At 39.8% G+C, this 27,299-nt stretch overlaps 1 protein-coding gene across 4 annotated transcripts in view; it reads right to left on the reverse strand.

Moving 5' to 3' along the window:
• Positions 1-8,118: 8,118 nt before the first annotated feature.
• ctif (CBP80/20-dependent translation initiation factor) overlaps positions 8,119-27,299 on the reverse strand; it is a 46,987-nt gene continuing 27,806 nt past the window's right edge. Inside the window, exons 9-14 of one of the 4 annotated variants that reach the window (XM_067483792.1) lie at positions 25,348-25,428; positions 18,378-18,954; positions 17,372-17,671; positions 15,090-15,269; positions 10,540-10,593; positions 8,119-9,957 (exon numbers count right to left, since the gene is read on the reverse strand). In XM_067483792.1, the coding sequence (XP_067339893.1) occupies positions 9,736-9,957; positions 10,540-10,593; positions 15,090-15,269; positions 17,372-17,671; positions 18,378-18,954; positions 25,348-25,428 (1,414 nt within the window). In that variant the 3' untranslated portion in view covers positions 8,119-9,735. The remainder of the gene's footprint in view (positions 9,958-10,539; positions 10,594-15,089; positions 15,270-17,371; positions 17,672-18,377; positions 18,955-25,347; positions 25,429-27,299) is intronic. The other 3 variants (XM_067483793.1, XM_067483794.1, XM_067483795.1) reach the window with 3 other exon arrangements.

The following is a 27,299-nucleotide window of genomic DNA, read 5'->3' on the forward strand; positions in this document are numbered from 1 at the left end:
TCCATTGCTTTTAGCTGTTATAGGGTTATAGTTTATTCTGTTTGGCATTGTTTTAATGACATTTTATGTGAACATGTACAGCTCTTGCCCAAATCACTATTATCACTGCTTTGGCAGAGTGTGTGCATGATGTTTTGGGAGTGAATTTAAATATCTACATCCTTTGCCAGAATAGTAGACTATACCTTTACATAAAACAAGAAGTAGTATACGTCAGAGTTTGCAACTTTTGATTCTGCCGAATGTAGCACTAGTCAAACCTCAAATGGTGTTAGAAACGTGAGGAAAATATGGCTTTTATGTTTCATGACTAATAGTAATTTGAGAGCAAAATACAGTCTCCTCATCATTACAATCAGCTGTTTTTTTTGTACCTGTAGTGGACGATTCAATCACAGCTTCATGTATGTTGTAATGTTGTTGTTAAGTCTGTTTCCATTGTGATTGGTTGAATTTGAACTTTGTTTTTATCAATATTGATTTATTTTATTTTTTTATTTTTATTTTCCACTTGGGCTTACGTAATGTGCGAATTGAAAATTTGCATTTGACAGATGAAACCCACCCACATACGCACTGTAATCTCTTGTTAGCCCCGATCACCTTAGATTGATGCTGACAGTGATACATTATATACAGTAGGTTGATGATTAAAGTCACAATAAAGTGAGCGCACACAAAAACAAATGAAATTCTTTTGAAACATGGCTGCCATATTCACTCACAACTGACAGTTGTGACAGTCTTTGTGATTGTGTGGGCTGTTTGTGTGCCCGCTCGATTAGCAAAATAATGACATAACAGACAGCAAAAAAGGCACGATAAAGTTATAGATGTTCAAGATGAGTCCGCTTTCACTAGTTAATCACTCACTCACTCAAAAGTACAACATTGAAACACAGATTTTAGACAGACTACAGTGATGCCTGGGACATGTGGGTGTATGACACTCACCAGCCAAAATCACTCTGACTCACACATCACAAGTGTTCCTACAATGCCAATACTAATAGAGTTTGGACATTAACAGCTATTTAGGGGTGTAGTACTGACACCGCCTAACCTTCTGAATCATCTCTTGCCATTATTAGTCATGTCAGGTTATTCGTTTAAACAACTTCTTTTAGCTCCAGAAATGGCTGCCATATTTCATTTAAGTGGTGTTATTTGAGTTGTGTAAAAGCATGAATCTAATTCACCATGACAACTGGATGAGCAAAATTTTCCAGACACTATTTTCAAAGAAAAAAAAAAAAAAATCTCCTGATTCTCCTAGTGGAACGGAGTAAGATGTTTTTTATCTTTAGTCTTTGGTGTTAAATGGCCACCTCTGGGTCACAAGTGTCTTCTACCTCGAAATGGACTTGGATTAAACCAACTAAACATGAGGAGTAGTGATCAGAAAAGTCATTAACTTGGCAGATCCACGCTCTAGTTCAGTTTTAGAGAGCAATGGAAGGAAATAGCCAAAGGAGCTTCTGGTCCTGTTCGATGGAGATGTAGATCTACAGCACAGATGGACAAGCTAATTCACTTTCCAGACTGGCAGAGATTCCTCAGGAGCAGAGGGAATGAGGTGTTGGTTTTAGTTTCTGTACAGGGATGGGGTGAAATTACGATTCATATAGAAAACTACTTAAGTTTAAGTCATGTTAGTGAAAAGTCTTTCAGAGAATTTCAGGTTCTGTGAGAATATTCTATATTTGGACTTTTTATTTGACAAGAAGATAGAGAAACCTACTCTGGGCCCTTGAAAATTATGATCTACAGTTTTTTGTTTCTGGCATCAGTTGGCTTTACTGACTTTAACCTGTTTTTAGTGGATGAGCAAAACTTTCTAGGCATTATTTAAGAAACAAAAATTCCAGGCTGTACTTGGCAATATGAGAGATGCTGTGTATTTATTTAGTTTTTTACATTAAAGAGACTGAAATAATCAGTTTAGTAATAGAATGATCAATAAATATGGCAGATTATTAGCTGCTGGTCTAAAATACAGTCGTATGCACTAAATGTGATGACATGCAGTAACTGGGAATGGAAAAATGGCTGTGTGAGTTGTAGTGCAGCCAGTCATGTGCTGTGGGGAGGTTATGATGCTGTTAAATGGTATAAACTAGTGTAATAGACATTTGTAATTTACATTTAGGGTTCAGCATGAGTGGAGTAGAAGCAGGTTGTATAAAGGGTATATAATGTTTGTGTGTATTGAGAGTGTGTTTGTGTGTAATCAGAACCAGCAGTGACTGACAGTGTGTCTGCAGGAAAATACAAAGCAAAGCCTTGTGCAAGAGTCCATGCGATTGAGCTCTTTTATGTACATAGTATACTGGGAGCACACCTTGCACAGCATGGCACCTCACAAGTCAAAGGAGTGGTAGCGCAGAGGGAAGCAGGTCTGTAAAAGTAGAGGACACAAGATATAAGCGGAAGACATGTCAGTTTTGTTTTAGCACTGTCCTTGATAAACTAAACTTTCATGTACTTTTTAATGTTTTCATCCCTTTATTTGCTTTTCAAGTTCACTTTAGTTCTTTCCCTTTCTGTCTTTCCGTTTTACTCTCACACAACTTTCTGTCACTGAAGTTCAGGTCGCCTAGCAACAGGGTCGTGCCTGCACTGCAGGTTGCCACAATGACAGTCGCGAGGCGGATATCTGGCAACAAAGACATCAGGTGTTACTTCCCACTGTTTGTCTGCGGACACTTCCACTGACCTCCAATGGCTGTGTGTGTGTGTGTGTGTGTGTGTGTGTGTGTTTACTTCTGCTCCAGTGAGCAGCAGAAGCACTGCTGATGCTACTCACATCCCTTTGCCGGCTCCAATTATGATGTGTGTTTGTGTGTTGATTTCTGCTTGAGTGATTGGTCACTGAGTGCAGCTCACAGCGGAAGCTTTGGTCAAGCAGGCTTGCCAGCTACAAAGAAAAACATACTTCTGGGTGGCTGCTCTGGTCAGGCTAGGAAGTGACACAAACACACTATGCACAACATTCCCCGGGAATTAGAGCATTTAGCTGAGCTGATACTTGTAAATGAGAGCGACAAAGAAAGATGATTTGACCTAATGATTCTCCTCATTACACTGGATGGACTTCTACCCTTTCCAAGTTCTGTTGGAAGCGTCTTTATTTTTTTAAATATTTTCCCCTTTGCTTCACCTTCGTTCTCCTCTCTTCCCTGTATGAAGATCCATCTGTTGACATTGGCAGCGTGTGAGTAGCTACTGGCAGAAACAATGTGAGAATAGCCTACTGCAGCACACTTCTCAGCCAGGCCACTGCAAGGGCACACATGCTCCTGAACAACAAAGAAGTCATGTTTCCTCACCCAAAAAACAAGCTGTTTTAAGATCCCTCAGTGGCACACATTAAAGCGTTCAATCCACATTTCCCCTGCAGAAATAACTGTATAGTTCTGTTACTGTTATGCTTTCACTGGGCTGAAGAGATCCTTGAGTCACTAAGTATGTTTTTTGTCTCTCTCTATGACAGGCATAGAGATTAGGCACACGTAGAATAACTTAGAATAAAAGGCATTTATAAGAAATTGTGCACTACTCATTTTGCACAGCATACTGTAAACATTTCTGTCATTCATGACTTCCAATCTTAGCTCTATACTGGTCTGTTTCTCATCAGTCCACATTATGATCCAAACTGAACTGTCAGTTACTGGATTGCCAGAAACCTTCGTACATTCATGGTCCCCAGAGGATGATGTTTATATTTGGTTTTAATTAAAATGCCTCTGCACCTGCTGTACACTGGACTCATATTTCTGCACCTAAAAGGATAAATTACAATTCTCCGACTGTAGACCGTTCTTTTCTCTGATTGTTTTAAATTGCTACTCCGTAAAGATAAATTAAAGCAGTTTGCAATACGAATAAATCTCTTTTAAGAATTTGCATAACATTAGTTCTATTCTCTTGAAAGAAGTTAAAAAGATTGCTGCATTAGCAACAAGAAAAACTACAGTTAATTCTGGAGAATGTGATTAGTGGTGAGGTTAAAAATGTTTCTGCACTTACAGGATTTTCATTTGTTTTATTAAGACTTTTGCAGCACATTAGTTGGCAATGGTATTTAATTTTGGTCTAGTTTTAGTTTGTTTCACCTATTTTTACCTGGTCACCTAGTTGTCACACAAAAATAAATTTAATCTTCTTGTTGGCGTAGTCTTAGCATTAAGGTAATACAGATGTTGGTTATTGTCGAACTATATGTGACAATTGGTCAAACTGATTTGTGATGAACGAGATTGTAATTTAGCATAAAATGTCCTATTTTCCTGTATTATTCACTACTCTTTGCATTCAGCTCAGTCGGGCTTAATTGTTTGCGTAAGGGCATGTTGGACTTGTTCAGCAAAGGCCTTGGTCATTGTGTTGAAGAGGATCATGTCTTTCCCAATAAACTGGACTATCATCTGAATAATTTCCCGTGGTATCAAGGGCATTGCATAATCTGTCTGTTAGTGTGACACTCAAAAACACACCAATTTAAAAAGTAAAACTGTTCAGCTGCATGTTTGTAGATCCTTGATTGGTATCACGTTGGTTGTAGTTTCTTACCCACTATCTAATGGCTGCTTCCCATTCATGAAGTAATTGGGGAAAGTAGTTTAAATGCATATAAGTAACCTGGTTACTGACAGTCTGCATATAAATGAAGAAGATCTGATTTCTCTTTCACCTTTTATTTTGGAAGTATGGCTTACAGGTTTTAACTGTGACCTGACCTTTTAGTTGGCCTGTAAGTGGACTTTGATGTAAAAATGAAGCATTGTTGCTCTGCTCATCATCTCTCCTTTCATTCAGCCTTTCATTATGTACAAGCACTGTCAGTTAGAAGCCTGGTTACAAAACATCTGTGTTCTCCAACAGAAATCTACCTGGGGAAATCAGGTTTCCCACACCCCGACTTGATTACAGAAACCAGCTTACCCATTTACGTGACAGTAAAGTAACAGTCGGCTTTTTTGGGAAAGCTGATTTACCACAGAAACCAGTAATTGGTTGATCTATGGACTTAGCATGTCCTCTACCACAGGGGCCACTGAAACAGTCCATTCAGGAAGTGAACAGGTCCTGTCATCATTTCCCCCACTGGCAGTCCAGGAAGCAGGAAAACAACTTTGTAGTTTCCTCTCTTACGTGTGTGTTTCCCATTAGAATATATCCCATTTTGATATAAAAGCATGTGTGACACCACATTTACCATTTCTTCACGTCCTGGGATTAAACTGAGGTTCAGCTGGCTTTTCCCATCAGTTGCTTGCTATCAGTTTTTGAGTTTTGTTTTTCACTTTTAACTTAATTGTTTGAGGCTAAGAGCAGTGCACAACACAGCAACAGCACATAGACACAACCTAAAGCTTTTCAGTTTTGTTACTCTACTGTAAATGTATCTTAATGGCTTTTTCTCAAAGATTACACCAATATTTAATTCAGACATAGCCATGAAGTAATGGTGATAATAAAAGTACCACAAATGAATAAAAGTAGTCTGGAGAGCTACATTACATAGGCAACTAAAATGTCTGAATCCAAATATAGTTGAGCTACAATCAGTTTTTTGGGGGCTGAGTAGAATAAACTACAGTGCAGTAGCTCCTGCAGAGATAGAAAGGTCAAGAGAGCGAGCTAAAACCATTTCGTAGCCCACAGTTATTGATTTCTCCCACAGCAAAGCATACCGTAGGAAAACATCTGGGGATGCTTGTGTGCGTTTTATCTCCACTTTGTTTTACACAATATCTGGCCTCTGAACCTCTTGGACCAAACAGAACAGATTCTGCAGTACTCTCTTCCATTTTGCTTGAGAGTGGATCAAACACAGAAAGAGGCACACTGTGCAGACGGGAGGTCACACACAAAAATAAAGGTCTGTAAAACACAATGTGTGAGCAATCACACTGCTAAAGAATACGAGACACATCCATTAGGAAATAAGATGCAATGTGTCGATGCTTTTGGTGTTTAAGTTTGTGGGACTGCGAGTTTAAGTTTGCAGGCCATTATCATAATGTGCGTTGTTTTCCGTCCTTGCCTTTGGTTCATCAAGTCTAGCTGAGATGCAGCCTACTTTTGTCTGGCAAACAGTGGACTATATTGGTGTGAGTCACCATACACACACGTGGACAAAGTCATTCATCCATCAGTATCCGCAGAGAAAACAAGAAAAGCTTGTGTGAGTGTAAAGTGTGTACGAAATGTATATTAAAAAAACAACATTTAGTTCTAAACATTTGTGTAAATCTGGAACATGCCTGAATATAAAAAAAGTGGGGTAGAATTGAACTACAACTCCCAAGATGCAGTTGGTAAGTTGTGTTTAATGTATTCATTTTAAACTGGAGACACAGCTGTTGTATCTGACCAATTTATACTCCTACAGCAAACCAGCCGGCAAGACGTCGTCCCTAAGGGCACAGAGTAAATTAACTCATGTTAATTGTCAGCCACATCCAGCTCGGTTTTTCTTTCCACCATTTCATTTTATTGCTCAGTTGGTTCTCCCACACTTTCTCATTTTCTCACCTCTTACTACACGTACTTCCTTTTGTCACCATTTCTTCTTCCATTTCCTAGTATGTCCTCTTCCACTATTTACTCGGCTTTTTACATTTCACCATCAAATGTATTCGAACATTGGGATGCGTTGGATTTTGTCGATTCATGTGGAAAAGAGTGCTGAAGGCCGTCCCATAAGTTCTAGGGACAGGGGTCTCAGTGGGGAGGCCACCCGACACTGAAAGCTCCCGTTGGGTCACAGACACTTGGGGAGCCCCAGAGTTGTATCAGGGTTCTAACCAAAGGCAAATCTTAGATAAGCTGCAACAATCACACCCCAAGTTTTTCAGTGTGGTCTGCTTAATGTGTGACATTGTAATAGCAAAGACATGTAAATGAGGAGCGTGCACATGTATGAATATAGTATAATTACCTACCATGGGGCCAAGATTAGTTCCACAGTCAGTCTGTTGTTGGTAGAGGAAACTGTGTGCGCCATTGTTTCCTTTGATGTCTGAAAATCGTTACGATAGTTTAGTCTTCCATGTGACTGTGCTGATAATAGAGCAGACAGAAAACACACACACCAGTTTGATCTGTCACATCTTTTTTTAGTTAGTTTATTTTTCAGTTGCTTAGAAAAACATACAAGAGCTCGCAGATGACCCACCACTGCCAGCCTACAGCTTGTCTGTGCACCGACCAGAGCCTTGTTTTCCCAATATTCATGAGAATATGCAAATGAAGGTGCATCTCATTCAATCGTCGAGTGAGTCATGTGACCCAAACAGAGGGGTCTAAGAGCACATGGGGTGGGGAGGCTCCAGTGCCAGTGTACAAATGAGAGGGGGGGGGCAATCCCCACCTGCCCCATCTGCTATGAAAGCGATCCACTTTTTGCATAATGGAAACTCAGCAATGTTTTTTTCTATTTCTTTTTCATCAACTAAAACACAGTAATACCACGCTCACCTATTTCGCTGTCAAGTCTGTATCACATCGGTTTCATCTCACACGTTTTTACTGTATATCCACCAGAAGTGGAAAAAACAGAGACACACATATTTATATATGTGTATATATAAATGAGCTAAATATAATTTAAATAAAAACCTAGAAATAAAATAAAGACAAGTCAATAAAAGAAATTCTTAAGCAGAGACACACTTATCAGATCATTAAGCTACATAAAACTCCAAAAACTATTGAGGTTTGAATCACCTTTCTGATGTGTGTTTCTACCATACAGGTTCTTAACTCTTGATGCAAGACAGAGAAAATAATATAAAAACACTTAAACTGCCCACAGAGACTCAATGGGAAACTAAGTATGTGCATGTATGTGTGTACCCACTCCCAATTGATGTGTTCATTCCTGATAGAAAATGCATGGAGGGCCAAAATATTGAGCCAAACAGCCATTTTCCTATGTGTAACATTCCTGTTGCACCGCCCTACTCTAGTTCAGTGTTTTAAATACTTTTTAAATATACTGTATGCAGATTATATATAGAGCCCGTTTACAAATATTACATGATTGGCTTGGTACATCAATATCATAGCACACGTTAGCTGGAATAAGGGTCACATATGACAAGCTGAAGAGGTCCTACAATACTTTTTATCCTTCATCATCTCCATCTTTAAATACACAGGTTAATAGTTGTCACTTTTTTCAAAAACAAAGCAAGATCAAATACAGTCAATATTAAACACTTGCAAAATGTCCACTCCAAAGAACGGCTTGAGTAGGAGAGAATTTTGAAGACTTTTACTTCTGTTTCTCTGTGTGCCATGCTCTTTTTTTGTTGTCACATCACTTTTAGTCTTTTGATAGTTTTTTTTTTCTTGAGCAACAGAACAATAGTCCAACTGTATAGTCCTCCACATGCTCCCTGCAACAAGAGAGCCCCTATAGAAACAGATAATTGACAAGGCCACTAGTCCATTAAAACATTCTAAAATCCTGCACTATGATCATTCCATTTCTCTTGCTACTGAGGTTTCTTTAAATAAATACCACAAGCACGGATTTAAATTCAAACTTCTTTTTTGAAACAAAGTATATTGCCTCGAAACAATGCAACCAAACCTTCGCAATAAGGCCTACTACTATATTTCATATGTTTTATCATAAAAACAAGACTTCATAATGAAATGACAATAATTTAAAAAAATAAATGATTAAAAAATATATATATCAACGGTGGTACTTAACAAAGCATGAACATGCACGGCTTAACAGAGGAGAAGAGACATTCCCCAGTAGGAGCAAAACAAAAGAATTATCAGACAGTAGTCTTATTTTTAATGCTGCCCTCTTTCCAACACTGCAATATTTCTACTGCCTCTATTTCTACTGCCTAACACAGGCCTGAGCTTGGGGAGTAGGAAGAGCTGGGTGTGTTAGAAGTGTGTTGTCTCATAAGGGCTCAAGCAGCCATCTGCCATCCTACTCTAGCCAGCCTGATCCTTATCCTCAGCCCAGCCTGGCCAGCAGGCCTACTGTCTCATCCCCACAAAAAGGTTTCCTGCTGGGGGGTGTGGTCGAGGTTAGGGAGTTAGTGAGACAAAGGGGAGGGGGGGAGCTTAGGTAGCTGGGGAGCTCCACAGCGAGGACCTTTGACCTGATCCCCTGCCCCTGGTGGAGCAGACAGCACCGTGTCTGCTCCCTGGCTCCTCCTCTCTCTCTTTTATCAGCCACACAGACCCCAGGGTATGATGGAGAGGCATAGGAGGGGGGTAGGTGAAAGAGATGAAGAGACACTGGGGGTGGTGGGGCAAATGAACACAATGCAGAGGCTGACACGGACTATGCTGACCGCTTCCCTCCCTCCTCCATTCATCTTTGTGTACAGATCTCTCTATTCCCCACAGACAGGCTGATGGCCTGTCCTCCTCCCCCCTGCATGACCCTTTCTGTCTGTTCCCTCTTTTATTCATCAGCCTACAGCCAGGCAAGCTCTAAGTGACAAAGTATGCCCCTACTGGCCATCTATTTGCTATTTGTGTGTTCTCAAATCTGTGTCAAATGTTTGTTTATTATTTGAACATGTGGCCTGGATGGCTGGGTTAGTGTTTAGTTTGTTTGTGCCTGTAGTCACCTAGCTTGGAGAAATTGAATTGTACAGTTACTATTTAAGAACCGTGTAAAGCATTTATTTCAGCAAGTTACGCTTAACTGGAAAATGTCTCCACTCCTTTCAGGAGAGCTGGCACCTAGGCAGTGGTGGTGAGCTTTTGGATGGTACGATTGTAGTATTGGGTAGTAAGAGCCTCCAGGGGGCTCCAGCGGTGTGCATGCAGTTCGATGACCTCCATGAGGAGAGAGCGTGTCAGCTGAGATTCGGCCGGACAAAGCATCTTGTCCCTGACAGCTGCTAAGAGCTCTGTCATCATCTCGGGTAGCTGCTCTTCCAGAAGACGCCCGGTGCTCTGCAACTGGTGTAGAGAAATGGGAGGAAGGGAGTAAAGCGGCAGGAGGTCAGAGAAAGTGTGTGAGATTTACACACCCACTGACCATAGAACTGTGTGTGAGAGTTTAAGCCTGCTGGTAAAAAGCCAAGACGGCAAAGGTTGTAGTTGCATTTGAGTGTCCGGACCCTCTGAGCCTACCAGTGCTCACCTATCTTTGCCCTTTCTTTTCTTTTACCTTTAGGTCTTATTTTCAGCTTCTTTTACAATGCTTTAACTTTACTTCTAACTTACCCTTTAGTTTAGTTCATAACCCTCAGGAGGATGCCAGGGATGGTCAGAAAAAGCCCAGACCACTAAATCGTATTTGCAAACTTTTATTCAGCTTTTGCTACATTTGATTTAGTTGCTTAGCCTTTTATATAAACTTGAAACACACAATTATTGTCTACTTGTAAGGATCAACTGGAGTTTTACACTTGTATTTAGGCAGCAGTTTGGGAGATGGACGTGTTGCAGAAAACGTAAAACCAGACTAAACCTTTTTTGCACTACAAACTCCCCTCCTACTGTGTGTGTATGTGTGTGTGTGTGTGTGTGTGGTCGTACCTCCATGGAACAGCAGAGGACTGCATCTTCCTTAACATCTGTTGACTCTAACAGCTATAAGGGACAAGAGCAGACACTGTGTAAACATACTGAGAGGCTACATTGAGGATCTGCACACAGTTAAATAAAACAAGGCAAATCTTAACTTAATCAAGTCAAGTGAACACAACCAAACAAGAACTTTTATACGTGAATATGTGTTTAGATATCGTCCACATGGGAACATTAATACACAGAAACACGTGTATTTGTCAATTCATAGAAGGGAAAAAACAAAAACTAATTGGGGCGACTGTGAAGGAAGTCAGAGGAATCGTCCACCAATCCCACGGTTCAATCCCCGACTTCGCATGTCGAAGTGTCCTTGAGCAAGACACTGAACCCCAATTTAGTTACTCCTGGTGAGTGTTGGCCAGCTGCATAGCAGCTCCCCCATTGGTTTGTGAATGTGAATGGGTGTATGAGTAGCAGAGTAAAGCGCTTTGAGGACCAATAGGTAGAAAAGTGCTATATAAGTCCAGACCATTTACCATTAATCTGACTGTAAATATTTTCTACATTAACATTTTAAATCTTGGAAGACATCCGACCAGGCTTTCATCCTGCAAGACTTGCCAAGTGAAGTCAGCAACGATCAGGGGGCTGATAAATATTATAGCTACATGTTAGTGTCCCTCACCTCGTGCTGGCTTCATGCACATATGGGCATACATCTGGCATAACAGTGCAGCGGATACAACAGCAAAGTCCATCTTGGACCATGGGTGTTTTGTGTTGGACGGCTGATGGAGATGGGACCTGAGGACCAGCCTTAAATAGAATTGCACCTTAGTCCAAAATACCTTAGTATTCACCTGCAGTGCAACTTTATATGCAGAGTAAACTAAACCTTAAGAAAAGTACACATTGAAACAATGTCTGAATAGTCATAACTGCTAAAAAGAAAACAAAAACCTGAACACCATCTAATGCTATCATCCCTATTCAATATGAGCTGGCCTCTTATTTCCACGGTGTAAGCTTAATGGAATTCCACCTGTCATTCAGGCACAGCGGTTGTGCAGACGTCAACTCCTCAGCATAGTCGGGTGTGGTGACAGTGTGGCTCTTTGATGTCGGAACTCAAGTGTCATCGTTCCCAGACTAGGAAAGCTTTGTGACAAACTGGATTAGCTCCTAATGAGATCTCCAGGGAGAAGAAGGTGAAGTTTTGCTCGATACATTTAAAATGGTCTCTACTCATCTATCATCAGTTACAAGGTCCATTGGAACAGCCCCCGCCCCACCCCCACTGTTCACCAATGTGATAGCTCTCTATTGATGATACTCTATGGCTCCAAATTGCCTTCATTTGTAAGTTGAAAAGGAACAGTTGCAGAAAAAAAAAGCCGCTTCTATGAAAGGGCCACAATTTCTATGGTAAAGCTGAAAATCATCCGTCCATTCTTTGTTAGTTGTATTAAGAAACACAGCTGATTGCATTAGAATACCTTAGTATTTTTTGATTTCCCTTTCAAAAGACATTTGATGTGCATTATGGAAATACACCCAACACAACAAACCCTCAGGGACTCAAAGAAATCAACTAGCAAAACTTTATTATTTATTTAGGCTTTCTGCTGAGACTTTATCTCCACTTGACTTCATAATTTGTAAGCTAGTATATATGTATAGGTTGAAACAATTTTAGTCATATTGCTGACTAAAAAAGAAAAGTAGTACATGTGCTTAGAGAAAAACGTGTTTCATCGGGATACTAATGATACACAGGCAGTCAGTTAAAATTATGACAATTTTAACTGGCTTTCCAATTGTTGCATAGCAACAGCAGATCTAGCATCAGAACCAACATTCCCTTTAGTGACATTACATAATAGGCCTGGTGGGTCAGTGATTAAGTGTTGGGTTGGGATGCAGAAGGCCGTGGGTTCGAATCCCACCCTACCAGGAGTGGCCACGCCCAGCCACCAAGGGCTACCTTGGTGGTTGTCCTGAGCCTGGATAAAATCTCATACAAAAAAAAAACGTGTGGAACACATTCTGCAATGGCGACCCCTGATCTACACTGTATAACATTATTCTGCTTCTGTAGCATCAGTTCTGTACATTACCAATTAAAAAATACAAACAAAAGAAAAAATGAAATATTACAACAATTACTTCATAGTAAATATATACAGATTCTTAAAGCAGAAATACAATAATTGTTAATTTAACACATGTATATACTGGGTTGACTGTCTTCGACGATGAGAGGCACAAAGTAAATGGCTCCTGATTTCATCACTATCAGACACAATTTATCTGCAATTTATTTTATTGCAGTGTGCAGCTGCAAACCAATATCCTCATGAAGTGCTTCTGTGGCCAGATGCTGGTCATTGTTTTAAAAAAATATTGTTTTATCATGTTCCCTGCTCTTTGCCTTTTGATATTCTTAAGCTATTATATCTAACTTGCATTAATTTAGTCTTTTTTAGGTGTTTTATAAAATTCCAGCACATACCATAGTCTTATAAAATGTAAAATTCCATTTATGATTTTTTCAGAGTAGTGTATTCAAACTGTTTAATGAAAACATTGTTTAGCTCAATCACTTCTCTAAATTTACACTCACCAGAAAGTTTCTTAACAACCTATGTTTCCACAGTAACATGTTGAAATGATAGCAAGCCATGTCCCTTCTCCAAAATAGCAAGCATTACAAACTTTGTATAGTCAGACTGGGACTGGACCATATGGCCAAAAAGTATTATTAATTTTCTTTTCTTACGAGTTGAGATGGATAATTATTGTTTTAAAAATGTACTCTCATTAATAAAGATTAAAATGTATTCAACATTTTTGCTCAACCACACATTGGGCCTCATGCAAGAACCTTTTTGTAATTTTGTCTTAAGTCCCTCAGATATTTTTCTGTGAAGTTTTTGTACAATTGCTTAAAGTTGGATGCGCCATACTCTCAAACTGCACTAACTTCTTTTAAATCACTCAATTCAGGCTGTTTCAGTCTGACTTGTTCTGTCAATACATAAAGTTGTCACGTACACAGACCCACCTCCGTTATTACCTAATTTTATTTTGCATTCTATGGAGGACAACTGCTGCAATTTGCACAGCAAAATGCGCAGCCGGCATAGCCTCCAACACACACCAAGGCAAGTGAAAATTTTAGCACATCTGACTACATGTTACTACAGGACATACAGGACAGTCATGGCAGCACACATTCGGTGTATTCTAATTTTAAGCACCATCAGGTTGAATGTGAAACTGCTTGAATAGGCAGGTGTTTGTAATTCTGACTGTTGACATGAGATCGACCGGTCATGGATGATGTTCTGATTGTTACACTTGTTATGAAATGACGCAGGGTATGTTGAGTCCCAGACTGCCCGAGTTATGGATGTGGTGGGAAAACTTCTTTCTTTTCTACCTGTCTTGCCACGAGTAAACTTCCTCTGCACTAACTGTCAACCTAACCACAGTCTCCTCTACTTCCTCTCACCTCTTCTCCACTCCCCCCTCCTCATTTACTTCCCCTTTCCATATTCCATCTGTTGTTAACCACTTCTGTATCGCACTGTCTGCTGTGGCTACCCTTAAGTGTTTCCATGGTGACCAGTAGAGTATGTGTAAGAGGCCAATGGCTGATGAGAACTGAACCTGGGGTCACACATTTTCCTGGAACCGATACTGTCCTGACTGTTTGCACCACTAACCAAAGCCCAGTGTGGTGTCTCAAGTCTAGACTTGGTCTGCTCAAAAACGGGAAATTCCGGCATATGTGCATATCAATCTAAACAAACAAGATCCATTCACACAGCTTGACGTGTTCTTCTAACTAAGATTGTTGGTGTGGTTGATCTATTTCCTAATGACATACTAGTTAGGGCTGAACAACAACATACTGAATGCAAACTGTAAAGTTACAATTTGTGAATCATTTGACAGCTGGGCAGAAAGTGAGCAATAAAAGACAAAGTTCAAGACGCAAGGGTTGTTGAGCTGTACTGAAATTGGTGTCGGCAGAAGGAAACCCTGACATCAGTCAGCAGGAGATAAGCCTAATGTCAGAATGTTAATTTACAAGGCTTAAATAGGTTTTAGACCAGAGGCAGAACAGTGAATGTTCTTGGCTACGGTAGTGACAGTGCAAAGAAAAAAGAAATTACAAATCCCTTTTTTTAGTATCACCAAATGCACCACTCTGCTGTGTATGAGACCTATTCATTAAGAAGGTGTCTGGTGAGGCTAGCCCAGGTATCAACCAGCAGGCATATTGGCTGAAGGGCAGGGTACAAGAGCATAACTTGACTTGTTGTGTGAGTGCATGTGAGTGTGCTGTAGAGAACAGTGCAGTTGGCTCAAAAGACAGGCTAATAACTTTGTGCACAGAAAAGAGGGACTGGGGGATAGAGATGAGAAGAGACGGCACTAACATGAAAAAAGAAATACATAGAATTAGATGTTAAATTGTTACATTTTGTTCTTGTCCACTTTTTACTATAATGGTAATATGATTTATAGCTATAGCTTTAGAATAATACCAAAGAGAACTCCTGAGCACAGACCTCTCGTAGGCAGGTGTAGATGGGACACACCAGCACTCTGAATGGCTCCCCAGAGCTGCTCCTCATGGTACCAAACACCTCACACAAGAAGGTAATAAAACCCAGCCACCTCTCCACATCTAACTGCTGCAGCTCTTCACGACGGGAAAAATCCCACTGTGGAACAATAGAGATCAAACCAAAAAAAAAAAAAGGGATTTAGTTTAGAAATGCATAGAAACACTAGTTTTAGTAAATGTGTAATACAAGTTCTAAGTAGGTGGAAGGTAGGTGGATATTTAAGTGTTTTATAAATTCATTAGCAGTGGAGGTAATCATTAACATCATTCTCACTGATGGTAGTTTTTGTAGGTGGCACACGTATTAACCTCTCAGCTTAAGGTACTTAAAGCAAAAAAGCAGTTGAAAACCACATTCAACAAATTCATGAAATTTGTTTTATCTGCCATAAGTAGAGGAGAATATGTTAATTTGGTTTGAAAGTGAAGGGTAGGGAACTAAAAGCAGTTGGGGTTAATACGGGTTAATGCTTAATGCTTAGTTGTAAAGATGTTATACAGCAGGTTAAACTGAAACTTTAACAATCACAGGTTCACATATTTTGCAGAATGTACTGCCTATTACAATGGCCTGAAGTGCCCTGGAAATGCATTTAGTAGTGCAGCTTATATTCTATTGTGCTATTCTGCTATGCAGCTTTGAATGCTGCCCCCCCCAAAAAACAAAACAAAACAAACAAAAAAAAACCTCTCACACTTTTTAAAACAACTACACAGCCCTCTCTTACTCCCAAGGACATTGGTGTGGGTTTGTACAAGTATCAAACTTGTATAAAAACCCAGCAAATGTGGAGATACTTTACCCACAATGAACAACAAAACTAAAAAGTTTAATACTTAAAAATGCGGCTATGTTTAGTCAAAGCAACAACAAACCCACAGGGTTGTCTTTTAATAAGCAGTGCAGTCAAACACTAATTGCCCCCATATTGAGATCCAGGGCTCTGGAAGCAACATTATTAAGGACAGCCTTCATGAGCCCACTTATGACATTTAAAATGTTTTAAAGCAAAACAGCTAAAATGTCAAACGCAAGGAGGGAGTCCATGCTGGCTGGGAAGTGAGAATTAAAAGTGAAAAATACAAGAGGAGGGACCACACAGCTGGGACAGAGGGGCAGAGTGAAGGGGGGTGTAAAAACAGTAGAGCAGGAATCACTACTGCTGGGAATGGGATAAAAATCTCAACATCTAAAGAAAGAGGTTAAAATAGGAAAACATTTGAAAATTAGAAGAAATGAGAGGAGCAAAGGATGACGTAGAGACAGCAGGTGGGTTAGCATTTAGAGCCTGAATGTCATCTGAAGACAGTCTGTTTCTCTTGTTTGCCTACTTCTAGACTGTCTGGCTCTCAGGACTGAGCCAAAGATGAAAAGAAGGAGGGGAGGAATGGAAGGAAAGACAGAGAGGTTTCTTTTGGGGGGGTACAGGTAGAGGCATGGAGGCACTGGCCCGTACTGTTCTGGGTGAGGGGAGGTAATAAGATGGGAGTGCATTGGAAAAGAGAGCTCATGAAGGAGAGAAAGGGGGGAGCAGGAAGGAGAGAGGGGCAGTGAAATGTGTAATGGTTGATAGGATGTTTTCAACATGGATGCAAGACTGGAAGTGAACAGTTAAATGAAGGGAGGCGGGGTGAAAGTTGGGGTGCAGGCCTCTCTCCCCTGGGTGTTTAGATGAGCTAATTAGCTCATTGGCATTTACAGCATCACACACAATTGGCTCCCACCTGAAAGGCTTTCTCAGAAAAATAAGTTTGAGTCCAACGGGTGAAATTACAGAGGACTTGCTAAAAAATACAGAATAAAATATAACTAGTTTGCCAGAAAACATTTACTGTTTTGTCAAGTCGTGCAGGCAGGACACTTTAAGACAGCAGTGTTTTGTCAAATTATTGCGACAAAGCAGTGGTGAAATGATACTTCTACAAAAACCACAACGTCTAAAGCACAAACAAGAAGTACAATAGCCTGCATACAACATTCTATGTGTTTTTATTGAGGTCATAGAGTCGTGCTTTACAATAAGAGGTGGTTCTAATGTTTTCCCCCCCTAATTACTTTTTAATAAAGTGGCTGTCGCATAAATTAGATACTTTAAGCTACAGCAATCAAAAAATGTGTTACTTACCAGATGACAAATACTAAATGTAATTATGGTGAACCTGAGAATGCTGATTTTAAAACGAGCAAGAGACTCTCACCTGCAGCTTGTTTAAGAGCAGCGATCTGAAATTGGTCCCCTCCACCATGAACAGCGCCATCTTGTCACAGAGCTTGGCCGCTGTGGCAGCAAAGCTCCTGTCTGACACAGCCTTGGAGTAGATTGTGCTGACCACCTGAGCCAGGGTTTCCTCAGACTGTGCAGAGGACTGTGCCTCCTCCATGAAAGAGCCCAGCTGCTGCTCCACCCCACTGCTGTTGCTCCTCATGCTGTTGAGAAGATCCACCAGCCGGTCCATGCTTGGTGACCCAGAGCCTGAAACCTCCACATGTGCCTCCTCCTGAAGCAGGTTATAACTTTATGTTGGTGGCTGGTCATTATATGATATTCAGTTTCAACATGGGTTTGACGACAACTTAAAGCAATGTGACTCAATTAGTTACAATTAGTGTCACAATTACAATTACGAAATTAGTGTCTTGCCCAGGGACACTTTGACACGTAGCTTGGATGGACTGAAGTTTGAAATCATGTTTATTAATCTGCTCATGACCTTTGCTATATTATAAAGAAATCAAAAACCTATATGTTAATTCCCGTCTTAGTGCATACTGGGGAGCCCTTTACTATCAAATCACACCACACCTGATGATAACAAGTAAACTGTAGAAAAAGGATGTAGAGAGAGGCAACGCAGTTGACTGACTTCTTGGTTTAATCCTCATAGTTTGAAAAATAAATAAATAAATAAAACAAATCCAAATGTTGCTTTAGTTTCTTCACCACATCATTGAAAATGTGTACTCTCCGCCCTGCAAGTCTGTCAGTCTGAATGCTAAATAACCAAGTAAACAAAAAGCTCAAACAAGGCCGTGTGTTTACATGTCTGTATATTAATAGTATTATATTAACTGTGTAACTAATGTGTACGTGTGTAAACATAATGAAAGTAATTATGAGACCAAATAGTAGCATGTGTGTACACATACACATTACGTCTTATTGCCTTAATACCGACTGAGAGGCATTAAGCAGCTTTTCAGTACCTTGTCCTTTAGTCTCCTCCTCAGCCTCTCCTTTGATGACCTCAGCAAGTTGATTTTTGGCTGCTCTGACTCGCTTTCATTTGCCTTTCCACTTCCTGGTGGGTTGGGAGAGTCCTTGTTGGCTTTCAGATCTGGTAAAGCCTTTGTAGTGGGTATTGGTTCGGAGTTGGACGAATCAGTGGGATTCTTACCACTGCAGTCTTGACGTGGTCTGATCTGCTCATCACCCGGTTTTACATTCTCAGTCTCTCTGTCTTTGGTTGTTCCTGTTGGCACTGCTTTATCGCCTGTATTGTTTGTCTGTCCGTACCCCTGACCTTTCTGATTGTGATGCCAGCGTCGGTTCTGGCTGTATCCGTGGTGTGGAGGTCCTCCTTGGCGCTGCCCGTGTCCTCCTTGGTACTGGCGAGGAGGCCGGCTGGTATTATTGTTTCTATTATCTCCCAGTTCTGTGAAATTCTGTTGCTGTTGGTGTGGAGACTGCTGTTGGGTTTGATCCCACTGGTGTTGTGGCGACTGCTGTATTATCTGCTGTGGCTGGTTCTTCCCTCCTCCACCCTGAGTCCGCTGCTGTCTCCTGGAATGAAAGCGAGATTCAGTAAGCTTCACACAGGTGATGCACCATCAGCTTGCATGAATCTTTTAAACTCCTCGTTCTAATTACCCTGTGTGTCACAATGGCATCACGATGACCAAAAACTTTATCTTAGCTCCTCTGATCCTCCTACAAATGTGCTATAACTTGCTACATTTCAACTCCTTATCCAGTCGCAAATGTATCAACCGCTGCTAATATTTAGATTTGATTATATTATAAAGTCCAATGCCTGCTTACATGTGGATGCACTATGTGCATGCACGCGTTAAGGTTACCTTCCTGGATAGCTGTGTCTTTTTGCTGCAGTGGCTCTGGGCAGGCCATTGACATATGTTTTAGGGGATTAGTCACCTTGGTACAAAGCAGGCAACCTGTTATCTGCCTCAGCCTGTGAATAGGCACAAACTCAAATAGAGCAGCTAACAAACCTTTGTTCAGATGCATCCAACTCTGCATCCGAAGGTTGTGCAACTAATCAAATTTAAATTTTAGTTATGATCACGGCCACCAATAATTATGAAAACAAAAATAATTGAGAAATATTGTGCCCCCTTTTTTTTCGCAATGATACTCTTGTTTTGTATTGTGTTTATAAAATCCAGCATAATTCTGTCCTTTACAGCAGTGCACATTGACCCCTCACTAACAGCTCAAACTCTTTCAGCCAGGCTGTGGCATGATTTTGGACAACAAAATGGAGAAGATCATCCAAATAGACAAACCAACAAGAATTAAAACAGCGATTATTTAGGTCAATGGTGGTGGTAGTCAGACCATAAAATGTTTCATGTCAAGTCTTATTTAAACAATCGTGTAAGAGGCACAGCATGGCCATCTTGACAGAAATATGTGGGTGCTTCACTGGCAGGACTTGTTATTTTAAGGTTAGTTCAGATTATGGTTATGAAAAATGTATATCTATGGAAAAACAGACTTAATTTCCCAGAATCTACTCCAAAGTATCCGAATACAACACTGTCTATAAGCAGTGGCACAGCAAATGACAGAAACAGGTGCTTTTTCAAATTAATTGTTCAAAGATGAGTGGACACAAAAATGCATCTTTACTCACCCACACAATAAACAGCAAGCACAGTAAAAATGCTCTGCTGTTACCCAAGTTATCTTACAGGAATTCAGAAAAACCAACAGAAACATAAAAGACTCACTCTTCTTTATACTGAGGTTAGTTAATTTATAGTGGTTTAAAGCTCATAAAAACCAAAGGGTAAGAATTATATTTTAAAAAGGTTCAATAAATGCATGATGTTTCTGAAGTCAATCCTGACCACAGTATTGAAGAAAATAATTGTGATTAATACTTTAGCCATAATTGAACAGCCCCTAGTTGGCATCTTATGAGGTAAAACCAATGTAGTTGAAAACATCAGTCCTAAAGCTAAATCTTCACAGTCACTGCATTATACAGAGATGCATTTCTGTTATTTAGCCTATACACTAATTGATTGTCAAAGGGATGGACAAATGCAGTACAATTCAACATTGGTATATATCGCCGGACTGTATTAAGTTTTAAGTTTACCTAATATACTGAACATATAAATGGTTGCTATGACTTGAATAGATGAACAAGAAATCAACAACATAAAATATGTTAGGATTTGCATGTTTTATGTAATTAGACAGCAATAGATTAATACTTTTCTTTTGGGTTGTTTTAACAGTCAAAAACAGAAGTGAACAACTAAAAGACCAAGTTACCTAAATCTGTTTGTCAGCATGTTTCAGCAAATTAATCTCACCAGAAAGGTTGCTCACATGCTCAGTGAACTTAGATGAAAAACAGCTGTCGAAACTGATACAAGACATCTCTCCTTTTTGTTTAATGTTTTAGTTTTTGCAACGTGTCCTTGGCAACTCAATTACAAAAAAAAAAAAAAAAAAATCAGCAAAAAAAAAAAAGAAAAGGAAATATTATAATAAATCAGCTTACTCACATGAATTTGGGCATTTTGAAAGACTGATAACTAGTTAACCCGCAGCAAATTAGATCATTAACCTTTTACACCAATTAGCTGTAATACATAGTGTATGTTTATTATCAAACCTTACAGGTTGCCATACTTTAGTAATCTTTAATAATCAGGCCTACAGTCATTCTTGCTGTATTAGGTGATAATAACAAACTACCTCAACACTAAAAAGCGGGGGCCTTTTAAGTTAAAACAGTTCAGAATGCACCAGACATTATAGCAGTGTAACTCACTTTCCTCCCTTATTTAATACTAAGGGCAAGGTTTCTCTAAAAAATAAAATTGAAACACTAAAATAATAAAACATAAGCAAAAATTTTTTTACCATCCATTGGGCTGTGTAACACTTGGTGGAGGTGTTATTGACAAGGAAAGAAACGCTATCTGCAAGAGGTCATCAATGCCAAGACTGTCAGTCCTCACAAAAGCCTTTCCTTGAAGTCTCTAATTTTGCAAACCTTCAAAAGCTGGATTTTTAGACCAAAACAAGAAATATGCATGAACAAGCAAGACATTTTTGAAGCTGTGGAACAACAGCACAAACTGTTCTACCTTGTGAAAAAAATTCTTACCTAAAAGTTAAGTTTGCAAACCTTAAAAAAAAAAAAAAAAAAAAAGTATTCCACCAAGAAATAGTTTAAGAAATCAGGAAATTTTCTTTGAGTATCTGTTTTTAGATGAACAAGAATGCGGCAGAAATCCGTTGCATGAAGTGTTTTTAATTTTTTGAATAAGTTTAGCAGCTGAGCATGAATGAATGGCTGAGTATGTATGGAAATTTGTTTTGGAATTCTCAGTGATAGATCTCAATTTAACAGAACAGCTCTGAGATTTATGGACCTCTGTGGTAAAAAGCTGCAATTTCACCTTGATTGAGAAACAGTTGACTAAGTAATCAAGGTCACGGATGTTACTTATCTTATATTGCTTGTTAACTATCTCGCTATAGTCATGAACAATACATAAAATCAAAGACAGATTAACAAAAATGTGGAAAAGAGACTGACACATAGTGAAGTCGATATACAGTCCACACTGTCCATATTAAAGTCAACATGTCTCACCTTACAGTTAGAACTGTACCAGTCAAACAAGTGATTATTTGTTTAACAAGTGACTACTTTTAACTTTTATTTTAACAAAAAACATATGATTGGTCCTGACAAAATAATCTGTAGATTAATTAATAATGAAAAATAATTCTAAATCCTTTTTGCTTCGACACAAAACGTTTGGTTTATTTAGATAATCCAAGTTTCTGTCTCATAGCATTGGTACTGTGTCTCACATTGGTGACACCTTCATCAGGACCTCATCAGGAGCTCCTATTACACTCCACCAGCAAGGATTGGTTGGGACTAAGTATGTTAGTGGCAAGGAAGGTAGAGGCATAACACAGGACCAAATGTCATTCAAAACTCCTACTTCTCTCTTGCTACATACGAGCAAGGAGGGTGGTCTGGTGAGGTGCTCACTCATGCTACTCAGAGATCATGATAATGTAAATAAGCCAAGTTCTCTGTGATAGCATTTGTTTCATGTCTCACATTAGTGTCACAAAAACTGATTGGCCAGATTGCACACACATGTTCCCAGATGGCTAAATGTCCATTAAAGGACACTTAGGTGTACACTTAGCACTGAATGAGCTAGTAGGGAAGCTGTAACACTGAGCCCGTAAAACCTGGTAAAGGTCATGAAGGGAGAGCCCTCTGAAAAGACCCATGTTATAGTGTGCCTGCAATCCCAATTGTGGCTTTAGACCCTCAGGCCTATATTCTAAGGTAACATGCTCCCTATCATTTTGGGGACTATCAGGTCCAATGTTTCCTTCTCCTTACCACCTTAATGGAGGTACGAGGTAATTGTGGAGCCAGAGATAGCCTGGGTAGCCTGGACTTTAGGATGCCTGACGATTCTGAAGGTGGAAAGTAGCCGTGCTGCAGCGTGAGCGAATACTTGATGCTGGGCGGCAGGGGCAACAAGAACGGTAGTTGGTAGACACTTTGTCACCCAGTCTCTTCACATCTCTTTTGCATTGACATGACAGCAGCCCCAAAAATGCCATCTGATGTAATGACGTGTCAAGTAGGTCCTCTTTCTCTTTTGTCAACAGGGTGATGAGAGTCAACCTTCCAGCTCTCTGCCGTCAACCTCATGGCTCCTCAGAGAGTAAATGGTAAATAGTCGCTTATATAGCGCTTTTATCCAAACCGCTATTCACACAAACACACACACTCACACACCAATGGTGGTGGCTGCCATGCAAGGTGCTCACCTGACCCACCGGGAGCAACTTGGGGTTCAGTGTCTTCCCCAAGGACACTTCGACTTGTAGTCGTGAGCAGGGATTGAACCACTGACCCTGTGGTCCATGGTCAACTGCCTTACCAACTGAGCTACAGCTGCCCTAGAGTAGATATCACCACTTTAACAAGATGGAAGCAGTGGTCAGAGATGATGAGATCACACCTCTTACCATGAGGCGGTATCAGGCGAAGCCCTAATATCCTCCTCCAGGTCAGATTGGCCTGCCATCAGAAGAAATTGACTACTTACTCTCCCCCTGCACTGTCTCTCTGCTGTGACACAAACCGGCACAGCCACACGTAGAGAGAGAGAAAAGTCAGAAAGCAGCGCTTTGTGCCAGGCTTCCAAAACAAGTCAGAGGTGGGGAGGAAATCAGGTTACTCTTTTGCGGCATGCATATGTGGCTTTCCTGTAACCAGGTTTTTAAGTGCATGTGCTGATTATCAGATTATTAAATGCATGTAAACGCAGTCCATCTTTCTCCATTCCCTTTCTGTCAAACATGGAGCTTCACAGTAAGCTTCGCTGTGTTGTTTGTTTCACCAGGAGTCTCTTATTTCAACAGCTCTGGCAAGATCGTTAAAAGTTGTTACCTGTTCTTCTTTTGGCAGCATCTTGTCATCAAAGTGAGACTCTTGAATCTCTGGTTACTAGATATTAAGCTTGGCAGCAGTGCATTTGCACACCTCATACATGTCAAAAGCCAGGATGGGGAAGACACTTGTGTCTCCTGCCTGGGTCCCTCCTGTGGCTGCCCACTTCTCCCCCCAGGGGGATGGGCTAAATGCAGAGAAAGAATTTCATTCTAACATGTATGTGCAATATGTATCTGTACTCAATTAAAAAGGTTCTTCTTAATATGTAACTGTAAAAAATATTGCTGCTTTCTACAGCTTGTTGACAGACTAGTATGAGCGGCTCTCTCAAGACACTGCATCCTGAGAACGAAGCGTCTGCTGAGAGTTTTTGCCTGTCGTTTGACAGTTAGCTAGGTTCTAGAGAGACAGCTGCCTTGAGAGATGTATGTTGGAAGTTTGGCTTGTAGTGAGGATGTTTTTGAATGATGGGGGAAGGCCTGTCCCCTCCTTGACACTGACATTATTAGCCCAAAAAGGTATATAACATCTTTAATTTCCCTAAAGCCCATTAAATGCTTGTTTTGTCCAGGTACCACTAAAAAATGCAAAGGGATCAAATTTATCCAAGATTAAGAAAAGCAGCAAATGCATGAGCAGGTCATTTCTGTAGTACAAAGTGGTTAGAGTACTCCCATCATCATCTAAATATCCTTTACAAACTAACACTTGCATATCACACTTTCTCCACCCAGTGTATACATTGTAATAGTTAACAGTGTAAGGGTTTTAATACTGACAGTCATTTCAGATTTCATAATCTTGCAAAGGTGCAGGCTGATCAGAGACATCCTGTGAATTGAGGATTTCTATACGTTTCTCACTCTTAAAGCCACATTCACTCATGTGGTGATTAATTTGATCTCTACAGTAGCAGTTATTTTAGGCTCATTTTTATTAAGCCCTTAACCGGATCTACTAGTGATGCATAGAGGTGAAAGTCAGACAGTAATAAAATGTTAATTATATTTAATTACTGATGGATGGTCAATCTGAGCAACATTGAAGCTACTGCAGAGCTCACAGTCACATTACTGCCAGGGAGATGTTCGCATTAAGACTAATTATTGGGGCTACTGATGAAATTTCAACTCACAATAGTGTTACAAAGAAACAGATCTCTGGTGTGGTCAACCATATAATCAAGGCATTTATTTCTGACAGATTTAAATTATCATTTGATGTTGCCTGGCTGGATACTTATTTTTCAAGGAGCTCTGTTTTTATTAAATCTGCTTATTTCAAGCTATATGAGCAAAAACAACAAACAAGCAGAAGAAGTACCTCACTGTTGTTTCATCACTTATCAGCCGACTTTTTGTGATGTGGCCTTGTTAAAGAGAATAAATCAAATACAATGTGCAGTGTGCCAAATGTCAAAATGTATTCAGCCCCTATTTAATGCTCTGTACCTGATTCATTTTGTCACTAACCTGGCTGAGACTTGCCGCCTTCCTTCAGGGCCAGTGGGCAGAAGTATGGTTAACTGGTCTCGGGTGAACTGATCAATCACTCTACAAGTGAAGAATAGGGTGTGCCACAATGCAGTTGATTGAAAGAATTGAGGAGAAGAAGGGATGGATAAAGGCAGAACAATTTGTAAAAATAGTGGGAAATTATAGAAGATGTGGGAAAACAAGTGGAAAAACACTGAAATCAAGTTAAAAAAAAAAAATGAAGCAGGCAAGAGGGAAACAAAAAAACTACAGGTTGATAACTGAAACTGGTAGTTTATTAGATAATGCAGTCCAATAGCATGTGACCATAAAGTGGAATTAACACCTCTCAGAAAAATATTTTAAACAAAAGCAGAACACTATCGCCTTTGTGAAAGAAGGCTTCAGGTCAGGACTGTTTGTATATGACTGCTTTAGTTTTAGCTTGGTGTACTTATTAAACTGCCAAATTAGTTCAAGCAACATGCATAATACTACAGGAAATGAAGAATGCTATGGGAACTAAAAATATTAAATTAATTAGCAAATATGGTCATGGGATGAGGTGGAATGCTGATGATCGATCATGGCCACTGCTGTGTCTGTACATGGATGTGGATGTGAACTCATGGGACCCAATGGACCATTAATTGACCCAGACTAGAGAATTGATCGGCCCGAGAGAGAAGAGAAGCCTGCAGGTCAGACAGTCAATAACATGGCCACAGCTTCATATGGGCCACAGCATACTGATTTATGGACTATGGGGAGACAGGTTGTAACTTTCTGACTGAATATTTGTTGTTATTGTTTTGTTTGTTTACTCTTAATATACAAATTCAAATCTTAGAAACATACTGAATTTGTCTGCATAGTTTATTCTACATTCACTGCAGATTACAGCCAGAAGATATAAGCCGAAAAGCAGGCAGTTTATAGTGGTTTAGTAGAAAAGCAAGCACACCAGGGACCAGAGAGTGCATTCAAAAAAAAATATGCACACACCATTTCCCACACATTAAGTGGTATTTAGAAATGAAGAATGTCCTTCAGACCTGGTATACACAGTTTTTTAAGAAATACTCTAGCTGTAGGTGATAAAATAAGAAGGGGATTGGGATGTAATTTAAAAGTAACACATTGTTCAGGTTTCTTTGAAGTTTCTCAGTCATCCAGGTTTGTTTATCCAGAGGCGAGTCATGTCAACTGGACTTCTTTCTTCTTCAGTCAGACTGAAGGAGCTGCTTAGATAAGTGGCAAAACGTTTCCAACTACGAAGAAAAAAAGTCCAGTTGAAATGACTCACCTCTGAATATGTTGTTTAAATTGTTTTAAATTTCACTGATTGGCGACTTTTGCAGAGCAGTAAATTCTTATCAAAAGCTAATCCTTACATTCTGTCCTCAGCTCTCTAAAGTCTTTCAGTATAAGTGTGAATTTTTAATCATGATGAACATCTTTGTAATCTTGAATAATCATGACAGATTTTACTGGTTTACAGGTAAATTGTTGCTATGGGCATAAACATTGCAATAACTTTATGCTGGTCTTGTCCTGTTGGACAACCTCCCACTATGTTGAATTTACAGTGGATACAATAATGATACTGTAACGTAGGTTTAAGCTTTTTAAAGTACTCTCTATATAGTGTTGGCTGTGTCTTTGCGTTATGTTGCTGTTGCACAAACAACTGCCTTCTGGAGTCTTAATACACCACTAAGCTGTTTTTCTCTTAATAAGCAGGCAGAAGTTTTCAAAAGCAAGAAGGGGATTACAGCAATTTCTACATTCATTTACAAAAGTGGGAATGGAAAGAAGGCATGTGCACACAGTTCCACATTGATTGAGATTTATATAACTTAAGAATGCATATGCACAGTTCTCTAAATGTAACAAAAAGACTGCCACTAGAACTGTGTGCTTACACACACATCATCATTACTTATACT

Source organism: Channa argus, chromosome 18 (assembly GCF_033026475.1).
Source record: "Channa argus isolate prfri chromosome 18, Channa argus male v1.0, whole genome shotgun sequence".
In the NCBI taxonomy this organism is placed as follows: domain Eukaryota; kingdom Metazoa; phylum Chordata; class Actinopteri; order Anabantiformes; family Channidae; genus Channa; species Channa argus.